Genomic DNA, 11,665 nt, shown 5'->3' on the forward strand with positions numbered 1-11,665 from the left:
GAAGAAAATAAGAATTGTTCCCTTTTTACAAAAAAATATATTATCTTTTAAAGAATATATATTATATTTGTTCAAAAAAATTACTTGACGTATAAATATATTAAATTAATTATTTTTTTGAATTATTTATTAATATAACAATATTAACAAAATTATAAAACACAATTTATTTCATTAACATTTTATAGAGAACTTTAAAAGATATGTATTTTTTGAACAACATAAAAAAAGTGTTACATTTTTTTTACAAACAAAATATATCTCGAAAATAATGTAGCATATTTATTTAAGAAATATTTTACTCTAGAATATTTAATTTCCATGCAACTTAATAAGAAAAAGTCAAAAAAATTAAATGTTTTTTTAAATCATAACAATGAAAAATGAAAATCACTAATAATAATTTGAAATAAGTTTTTATTTTTATTTTTATTTTAATTAAGTCATCAAAATGATGTGTCATCCACATCACCTCATTAAAGCCACACAAGCAAAAAAAGTCAAAGGRTTAACCGGTTTAAAAGGTAACAGGTTACCCATTGCTATAATGGGTACATTTTTTAAAGTGTGATGCCTTAATAAAAAATAATTTAAAAGCACATTGCTGTAATAAAGAAAAACAAAAGTATAATGTTATAATAAGAAAATTTATGAAAGTATGTTGTTATTTCATGCATTTAACCCTTGTATTTATTATTTCTTATGGTTGATTATACGTTACAATTAAAGTAGTGAACCCAGGAACAACACGAATTGCACTGTTGACCATTATATTTTCAGTTGTCTTAATTTAGTACTGAATATGTTCTACAACATCAACAATCGTCCACCGTTTATGAATGTGTTCTAATAAGTAAACGGACTTTCATTTTGAATGTACATTAGAAAAAGAAAACAAAGCTTCATAATTTCAAAAATGATTTTGATTTACGTTTACAATGACAGAAACATAAAATCACKTACATTAAGAAAAATAATTAATCATGGAGCACCATAAACATAATTAACAATATTACTACTACTTGCGGAAAGGAACAAATAGTACTTTAAAAAGAACGTTCTCATCAGTCTTTTATATGACTACGATACATACCTACACGTCAAAAACTCGTACATGTTCATGCACCCTTTAATCAATAGTCATCACATGTTATAGTACATGATCTTGTCCACGGAACCAGAAAGCGAATGAAGCGGATCAACTTTCGGGAGAAAAGAGAAAGCCAGGTACAATTACTGTACAAGAAATGACATCAAAAAGCAACCCAAACATATTTTGGTCACGACCTACATACGACCTTTTTTTCCCTTAATTAGATATTAATCGCCCACAACAGCTGGTGTCCGAACTCTCGTACATTGCATGTTTGCGATTTCCGGTTTTTTCCTTTTATCTTTTCGATACACAGCTAACCAATAAACTTTCCGTAAATACGGTATTTCAGAATATGAAAAAAGAAAACGACATATAGTGAATATATAGGGATGTTAAGAAGGAATATAATTTTCGACAGGGGGCTAGAAAAGATAAAGTGTCCTCTGCCCTATCGAGTAGCATTCGAACACAAACTTTACGGTCAAAACGAAGTTTCGAGAACCGAGTTGGAAAAATGTATTGTGCGAGGTGTAATCAAATGAAAATCCCATATACAATATGATAATCGTGAGAACTTTTATTTTAAAAATATTATCTCACATCATTTTTTTATCTAGGATCAGTATTTACTATATATTAATTAGCAAAATTTACTTGAATATTTTATTTCACTAATCTACCAAAAAGTTTCACATTGTGAAACAAGTATATGTAAATCAATACCCTATATCCATGCTTTAGATGAAAAATCATATAAAATTACACATGATACAAATCTGATTCTCAAGATTATCACAATTTTGTAGATTCTTATATGTTTAGCCTCGTTATCGTGATAGATAGATAGATATATATATATATATATATATAGGGGTCTAATCAAATGAGAACTGAATAGTTTGTGGTAACTGTGAGTTCCAATCTCAACCACAAATCAACGGATAAATTAGAAAATTAATAATTATGGTAGTTTGAGTTAAAATTATAATTAGAGGGCATATTATGTATTTTTTAAAAACTCATCTCTCCTCTCTCATCTCTCCGACCTCCAATCTCCGGCCTCCGGTGAAATCGGTATCACAGTATATCACAATGGGTATCACATTGTGTATTACAATGAGTGTCACATTGTGTATCTTTGTTTTTAAGGTTTGAGTTGGTATCTTAGTTGGTATCACAGTATATCACAATGAGTATCACATTATGTATCTTTGTGATTACTTGGTACCTGCCGGATTAATGTTCATCGGAGGCCGGAGCTTGAAGGTCGGAGAGAGGAGAAAGGAGAGATAAGTTTTTAAAAAATACCTAAAATGTCCTCTAATTATAATTTTAACTCAAACTACCATAATTATTAATTTTCTAATTTATCCGTTGATTTGTGGTTGAGATTAGATCTCACAGTTATTACAAACTAATCAGTTCTTTCTTGAATGAGCATATATATATATATATATATATATATATACACACACACATACACCCCATTACATATAAACTAAACGATAGACATTTGTTATGATTTTGGAATTTTAATACAAATTAAACAGGAACGCATTTATTTTACGAGAATGCAAGAATACTTTCTTTTCCAATAGTCAAATCATATGTGATATTATATTCTATCACATATGATACACATGTAATACTAAATCAGAAACATTGTCGACCTGTGGCGCGACAAGGTTGTGGGTGAAGTCGGTCTGTACACCACTTTATTAGTCCCCTCACATGTATTATCACGTGATAAAAGTATTTTTGAAGTGATATTAAATCAAAGACATAGACGACCTTTGACGTCACCTAGTCATGGGGCATGTCATCCACACATCACCTGGGTCCTTTCAAATATATTTTCATATGTGATAAAAATGTTGTGACAAATTAATATGTCCTCGTTTGAAACTTAACGTAGGTTTGGTGAAAAAGTAATAGAGATTTTTTAATAAAATATTGGTGGGGGTGGTCGAAGGTTTGTTGGTATAATTAACGGCGTTGACAACGTGGAGGAGTGGGAGTGGTTAGAAAACCTCTCAGGCTAAGTAACTGCCTTTTTGGATCCTCCACCTACAAGCAAACTTCACCCACCATTTTGGGCACTACTTTTGCTAACAACGACCCCTCTCCATTTTTTTCTACATATAATCTATTTTATATATATATATATATTCCAATTCATGTCTAAAATTAAACATCTTCGATCAACCCGTAAAAAATGTCGTCGATTCTCTTCAACCACGGTATATTATGCTTAACAATTTCGTATGAAAACCGTTAAATACAACAACCTATTGTTCATGGCCTCCAAATTTTGATTTTTAGTGTGTCATTGGAATGTAAATGGGTTTTACTCTCGATCCATCAACAGTTAGAGTCTTGGAGATGGTTTTAACTGATATGAGAATCTAGTGATACAAGATTAAGTAATTTTGGATTAAAAATTATAATATTATAATAAAGAAATTTATAAAAATAGGTTGTGTAATAAACCGATAGAAATATCTACAACAATTTAAAGAAATTAGCATGACCATAATCTTATCCAATCAAAAATCTGCCATCAATAATTGCTGATTGAACCCCTGAAATACTCCATTAATTCTAAATAAAAAAAAGGCACCATCATATCTATCACTTTAACTTAACATCAAAGAACAGCCTTCGTGGATATACGATTGTTTCCCTTTAAATACCCCCTCCCCTCCCTCCTTCCATTTCATCAACAACTTCCATCTTCATCTTCATCTCTCTCTCTCTCTCTCTCTCTCTCATAAAGATCATATATACATACACACACACACACATATATAACAATGGAACAAAATCTACCAGTTTTAGCCAAGAAAGTTTGGAGCTTGGTTCGTGTGGTTTACTTCATGTTACGAAAAAGCATATGCAAGAGAAAACTATTGCTGGATCTCAACATGATGATTAAGCGTGGCAAGATCGCCGGAAAAGCCTTGCAAAACCTTATGTTCCACCACCACAACAACTGGGCTGCTTTCACCTCCACCGCCACCAACAACCGCCGCTCACATGACCATCATCATTCCCACCGTCAAATCTCTATCTCTAATAATAATTGCATTCCGCCGGTAGATGAATACGAGTTCAGTTGCAGCAACAGCCCAGCTGCTGCTCCATTCTCTCTATTTTCCTTTCACAAGAAACACCACCACCACCAATCCAGGGCGGAGGATGTTGACATGATGGCCGTCAATGCGGCGGTGTCGAAAGCCATGGAGATGATTCACAGTGAGTTATCATCGCCAGCGCTGCCAGGGTTTGGGAGGAGTCCGATGGTTAGACAACTGAGGGTAACCGACTCTCCGTTTCCATTGAGTAGCGTGGCAGAGGAGGATAACCATGTGGACGAGGCGGCAGACCAGTTCATAAGCAGGTTCTACAACGACTTACGGCGGCAGAATATCAAGGCAGCAGCGGCGTTTGGTTCGTCATGATCAATCAATTGGTTTCAGTTTCTTGTTCCGTTATGTCGTCGTTAATCACAAGTGATTTTTAGATAGAGCTTGTAAAAGTTAATCGTAAGAGAATGTGGGATTGGGTGTATATTTCGAATTTCTTGTATTTATATATATATGCATGGTTTTTCGAAAATAAAATTTTGGACTCAGTTAAATCATATCACTAAAACGCTTATCATTTAATGATTCTTTCATTCCCGGTCTTCAATTTAACGATATACGTTTGATTCAAGAAGAACAACGGAGCTCTCTCATTTGTACAAAGTATGCTCGAATATTATTATGACGACCGTTAAGGGTTGTGACGCATTCGTTAAGGATACCACACATAATCCAAACATTGCTACATCCATTACAGTCATAAAAGTTGATCTGTGATTACTTTAGACCATCGGTCCCTTAAAAGATTAGTCTATGTGTATAGGCCAACACGGATAGCATAGGTTACCCAAAAAGAATATTATTACGTAAAAAATTAAAAGGAAAAGAAAAAAGAAGTATGATATATACGAAGGGTATTTTTGGAAAAGCACTTCAATTATAACTTGCTCCTATGCCCTTGAACTTTTTAACATAACGAGTCGCAATCCCTTGACTTCATTTTATGCAACTTCACACTACTAGAAATCGTGTTTTACGACCACAATTTTACTGGTCAGAATATCCACCGGAAATCCAACAGAAATATAGTGTTTCCTGGCACGTTCTTCCTTTGGAAAGTGTCTTGTTTAGCTGTGTCAACCACTTACATTTAAATTCTTCTGTATCAGTCATATTTGCGAAACATCTTTCCAAATCAACATGTAATGGATAAATATTATTTGTAGATTTATTTATTTTGATGAACTAAGAAATGATTGGAAAAAATCATGATTTTACTTGACAGAAATATGCTTTGAAAAGCCCATATATGACGAGAACTTGTTGTTGTAAGATGAACATTGAAAAATACACAGACATACATATAATATGTGTATCAGTATGTTGGTGAGATATGAAACACAAAACCGCTGGTATTTTCAAGAAAACAGAAGCTATAACTTTACTTTTTCGCTTGGTGGTTATTGCTTTAGTTTGGTTAATTAAGCCTTAATTAATTAATTGTAGAACGAAATCTACAACCACTACAACAAAGATCGTCTTAATTAGCAACAAAGATTTGGTCCTAATTTCTTTTTATGAATATTAATATATCAAATAATCTTTTAGCCGTTTGTTATTGGTTTTAAATTTAAAGAAATCATTTAAGATAGATATGTTGTTATCATCAAAATCGTTACTATTTGTTCTTTTTTCTAAAAGAAGCTTTTAATAGTTTTGGTTCATTGTTAAAGACTTTTGCATATCATAGAGCTTTTGAAAGCATGGTTGATGATTCATGGACGATTTACGTGTGGTTGTCTACGCTGATTATATCCAACTCGACTTGTTCCAGTGTGGTCATTTCGATCTAAATGAGGAACTTTAAAGGAAAAGATCCAAATATTCTCCAACTTTTGTGTTGTTATGAAATCAAAAGACCAAATTCTGTTAAAATTATAATACAGTTTGTTTTAGGTGCTGTTTACCAAACATTTACCCCGGTAAGCGCTTACCAAGTCACTTTACTTTACCGGATGAATATCCCAATGACTAATAATCTTACCCGGTAAGAACGAAGACATGAATCAAGAGTATTACCCGGTAAGTAAGGACGATGACTCTTACCATGGTTAGCGCTTTCCGGGATAAATTGTTGTATACGATGCGTTTTAGTGAATAAAGTCTTGCTTGATAAGGAAGCGGTAGTGTTGAATTTTACCGGTAAGTGTTTAGGTAAACAGTCCCTTAGTTTTTAAAGTCAGTAAGTATTATAAAACCTTGATTTTAGTGTATAAAATGTGACATTTCTTACCCAGGGTTATTAAAGATTGTTCTGTCTTTTTATTTTCAGGACCCCGTGATCATTAGATGAGACGCAGAGACGTTCTAATCTTTTTGTATGCCCTGCTACATCCAATTTTTTTTATTACATTGTATCACTGAGATAATGGAGAATATATATGTTAAGAACAAAAATGGGTTATGTAAGATCCCATATTAGTTGGGGAGGTGAACAAAGGTTGCCTTATAAAAGACTTGATACCTCCTCTATCAGGCGCACTTGAAAACCGTAAGTTTAGGTGTGGGACAAAGCAGACAACATCTGATACGGTTGATCTGAGATGTTACATATGGTATCAGAGTCATACTAGTGTGCCAACGAGGACGTTAGGCTCCTAACAAGGGTGGATTGTAAGATCTCACATTAGTTGCGGAGGGTAAAAAAGTTGTCTTATAAGGGCCTTGATATCTCCTCTATCATACGAGTTTTAAAACTATGAATCTAGGTGTGTGGACAAAGTAAACAATATATGGTACGGTTGTCATGAGATGTTACAGGCCAACCTAAACAATTAATAGTTTGAAACTGAGCCTAAACCATTGATAATTTCAACCTAAAACCAAATAATTAATAATTTGAACCTAAACAATTTCGGCTATAGTTTACTCCCTAAGCACAGGTAAATTTTGTTCCCCAAAATTTCGGGGGCCCCGTTCAAAATCTCACATTTAACATGCCAATGGACGGCCCTGATAAAACGTACAAGTTGGTCGATCTGGACACTTATTTACCAGAAATAATATGATATATCAAAGCATTTAAATATATAATTTACCTAATTACTTGTAAATACTTGCCAGGATTTAGGTTTCACTTACATGACTGAAAAATTGATGAGGCATACAAACACGTCGGTTTGATTTAAGATAACTTGATGTTCGGTTATTAAGCTGAATAATTAGTGAATACCAAAAATTAATTATTTTACACCTGGATCTATATTAATCACGTCTTGTAATCACTATTAACCTAAGCACGCTATATAGGCTACCAAATAACCATAAATCTCAAAAACAAACCGAATGAACACGAACGGAGACTTGTTCATTTAACTTAACCAAACAAACGAACACGAACGGTAGACGAATAAAAATTTTTGTATTCATGTTTGTTCAATAAAAAATCTGTTTGCTCGTGTTCGTTTATGTTCATTCGTTAAGATGTTAATGAATGATTTTTATAAATTTTACATATTAATGCCATAAAATATTTAATATAAACCAACGTAAACGAAGAACAATGTTCATGAACATAAATGAATGAACGTAATTATTGTTCATGTTCGTTCATTTAACTAAACGGGAAAAAAATATGTTTATGTTCAATGATTCATTAAATAAATGAACTTTTCACTAAACGGTTCACAAATGGTTCGTTCATGCTTGGTTTATTTACAGCCCGAAATACAGTCCATTCAACAATTACAGAAATGCCCCTAAAACATTAAATATTAATTAAACATTTAATTTAAAATGGGTGGAATGGAAAGGCAAAGAAAGAAAAAAAGGAGGCGACTTTAACTTAACGTGAAGGTACACCTGAGTTCCCATTTTCATCCCTCTGAATCATCCCAACGTACCACGACCTCCCCTTTAAATACCCCTCTTCTCCTCCTCCACACCACCATCAAACACCACCATCAAATCTCTCTCTCTACTCTCTCACCTCCCACTTTCCGGCCTCCGGAATTCATTGTCTTCAATCAAACACTAAACAAAATGGAACAAAACCTACCAGTAGTTGCAAAGAAAGTATGGAGTTTGGTCCGTTTGATGCTCTTCATGCTAAGAAAAGGAGTATCCAAAAGAAAACTATTGCTCGATCTCAACATGATGATAAAACGTGGCAAGATCGCCGGAAAAGCCTTACAGAACCTCATGTTCAACCACCACCATAACTGGTCGTCGGCTTCCACCTTCAACCGCCGTTCACACGACTTCACCATCCCTCCGCCACCAAGAACTGACGACTACGAATTCAGTTGCAGTAACACACCCACTTACCCACTCTCTTTCTTCAAGAAACACCATGGCAAAAAGATCTCGCAAAAGAAGTCGGCAGCTGCGGCCGGAGATGATCATGACGAGATAATTGTGAATGCGGCGATGATAAAGGCACTGGAGATGGTGACGAGCGCCACCGCATCTCCAGCGGCAATGAGTGGGTTTGGAAAGAGTCCGATGGTTAGGCAGTTGAGGGTAACGGATTCGCCATTTCCGATGAACATGGGGGAGGAGGATAGCTATGTGGATGAGGCGGCGGAGAAGTTTATCATGAAGTTTTACAGCGAATTAAGGCGGGAAAATTAGTTAATTAAAAGTTAATTATGATCAGGAGGTTACATTGCACTATATCTTGTGCTGTTGTGCGTGTGTAGTTGCAGCCAGTGTACTTGTTTGAAGCTTCTCTGATGACTGTGTATCAAATATATAATATATATATATATATATAATATCATGTATCTATTTTAGTTATTAGTTTCTTTTACACAAAATAAATGAATAAATACTTTGAATCTTATGTGTGTATATATATATATTCTTGGTGTATTAACAGGTTATTCGATCTCATAAGTGTTTCCTGGGTTACTTTACCTTTGTGTGTTGTCAGATGAACATGATAAGAATTGAGAATCTTACTTGATAAGAACGATAACAAGAACCAAGAGTCTTACCTCATAAGTGAGAGCAATGACTTTTACCGGTAAATGATTTCTAGATAGATTGTTGTATATGATTTCGTTTTAATGAACTAAAATCTTATCCAATAAATTAAATGAAACTGTTCTAGATCCCTAAATTTCCATCCTCAAGAAAAAAAGACATTAACTTTACAAATGTATGAAGTTTGATGTGGTGGCTCTGTTTTGGTTGTGAGATTTGTGGTTTGGTTTTGTTACTAAAGTAAAACTTTATTATTAACTCGATTTTATATGATACTTTTAAGAACTGTAATATAATAAGCTTAACATAATCAGTTATAGTTTTAAGTCTCGTTGTAATGTTTAATACGACTTTTTTGAAGTTGTTTCATACTAATAAAAATTCTTGAATTACCCTACTTCGTTTTTAATAATAACTTAACATAATATTTTTATAGTCGTAGGTTATTTTGAGAATTGGTAAATATTTAAAAAGTAAAGAATAGATCATAGCCTTTTGTAGGGTCAAAGATAAGATTTGAATTTTCAAGAAATGCGGCTTTGACTGGTAAAGGATTTTAGCTATGCGACAATAGATGAGGTAGTTTCGTAACTTTTACAAATAGACGACATGTGAACCCGAGTGATTCACATATGAACTATTTTAACTGATTCACGTATAAACTCGTGTGATTCACATATGAACTAATTAACGGGTTCACATTTGAACCCGTTTGCCGCCTATTTGTAATAGTTACGAAACTATCCATCCATATTCTGCATACCCATGTGAGGAATTATCTGATACTTCACGTTGACAAGATAAAGTAGTAAGATCACTTCTTTACTTCTCAAATACTTACCACTTGTCAAATGAATCTTTCCATATCCTTATATAGCACATATAGTTATTGATACAAAGTGCTATATTCTAAGACATCAATTTTGTTATAGTGTAAACAATGCTTTTATGACTTCCGAATTCTAGATTTCCTCTAGTTTCATATGATATTGATCCTTTCGGTTTTAATTCATTTTCAGCCTGCCCTTTAGTTACGATCAACCAAAATTCTTGGTTCTGATAGAATTGTAAGAGTTCGTCTTTTTGTTATAGACAAGTTTAATTCTAACCTGAATATATATGTTGAATTCAAACGAGAAGACGATCAAAACATAACACAAGAACATGTATATCAGATGTGAAGGAACAAATAACACAGGACACTCAGAACATCTCTAATGAACTGACTACATCTAAACATTAACTAATGCAAAGAGCCAAAAAATAGCACTCAAATGCATTTCATACATTGCCTCCCTACCCTAATTTACATTATCTCACATGTGGGGACGTACTTACATTGTTTTATTATTATCTGTTATATTAATTAATTAGAAAATATAAATAACAACCATTAAAGTATACACTAAGTTTTTAAAACGATATGTAGGTAACAATGTAATAATGGTTGGAGATCGAAACACGCTAAAAATGGTTTCATACACTAATTTCTAGACAAAAATTCCCTACATTAACTTAAACTATGTGCATAATTGGAGATATTTTACGCACTTGATCCAAAGACCTAAGAGGTTTGACCGGTTTCTTAATCACATGTGATTTTGCTTTAAAATCACATGTGATCGTGGGTTTTTTCTTAATTATATATATATATATATATATATATATGAGAGAGATGATAAGTTCATTCATTATGATTAAGATTTTAGATTAAGAAACAAAATAAAATCAAATATTTATTAGACTAGATGAACGATTAAAATTAGTTTGTATAATTTGTTAGATTTGGATGATGCGAAAGTGTAAAACCTGATATAGTGTAAGAGAGGGACACGTGTTGGTGGTTTAAAGTCGATATATACTTTGTTCTTGTATATATAATATATAGTTTGATTGGATCTTCAATTATTGGTCTAACTTTAAAGTAATTCCATTTACACTTGTCTTGTTGCTGTTACATTTCCACCAACACATCCATCCATCTCTCTCAAAACTCTCTCTCTCTCTCAATATATATATAGATACACATACATATATATATACACATATGTATAGGCTTACTTTCACCTTCACCCTCTTACGCAAAAAGAGACTTCATTTCAATGATCATTCCTTCATTATTATCCCAATTTTTCGGCCAAAAGTAGCTGCATATGAACGAAACATCAACTCTAAAGACGTGGAGATGAAAGAATACGTGTTCGAAATCATTTCAAGATGTTCTTTAAAGAAAGAAGAATGAATATATATATATATATATATATATAGAGAGAGAGAGAGAGAGAGAGGGGTTAATAATGCGAGAAGTAAATCTAAGGCGAGAAGTTTCAATATCATATATGATTAAATATACCCAAAGGAGATGCGGATGACTTGGTGAATCTATGTGTTTAATTAATCATATATGATTAACCATGCAAAAGCAACTTCATGTAGGCTTTAAGTTGCAACTTATACAATGATGTAATTCTTCGATGATTCGGTTTACTTTTAGTTT

The 11,665-nt window shown here is 33.0% G+C and overlaps 2 protein-coding genes across 2 annotated transcripts; both read left to right on the top strand.

The window, feature by feature from the left end:
• Positions 1-3,880: 3,880 nt before the first annotated feature.
• On the top strand, positions 3,881-4,666 carry LOC112510281. The gene has a single exon (XM_025115640.1). It carries the CDS (start codon positions 3,910-3,912, stop codon positions 4,555-4,557), a length of 648 nt encoding a protein of 215 aa, XP_024971408.1. The 5' UTR covers positions 3,881-3,909; the 3' UTR covers positions 4,558-4,666.
• A 3,528-nt stretch (positions 4,667-8,194) lies between these two features.
• On the top strand, positions 8,195-8,814 carry LOC112510541. Its single transcript, XM_025115999.1, has one exon. It carries the CDS (start codon positions 8,224-8,226, stop codon positions 8,812-8,814), a length of 591 nt encoding a protein of 196 aa, XP_024971767.1. The 5' UTR covers positions 8,195-8,223.
• Positions 8,815-11,665: the final 2,851 nt, after the last annotated feature.

This window comes from Cynara cardunculus, assembly GCF_001531365.2.
Source record: "Cynara cardunculus var. scolymus isolate 2C chromosome LG 3, CcrdV1, whole genome shotgun sequence".
In the NCBI taxonomy this organism is placed as follows: Eukaryota; Viridiplantae; Streptophyta; class Magnoliopsida; order Asterales; family Asteraceae; genus Cynara; species Cynara cardunculus.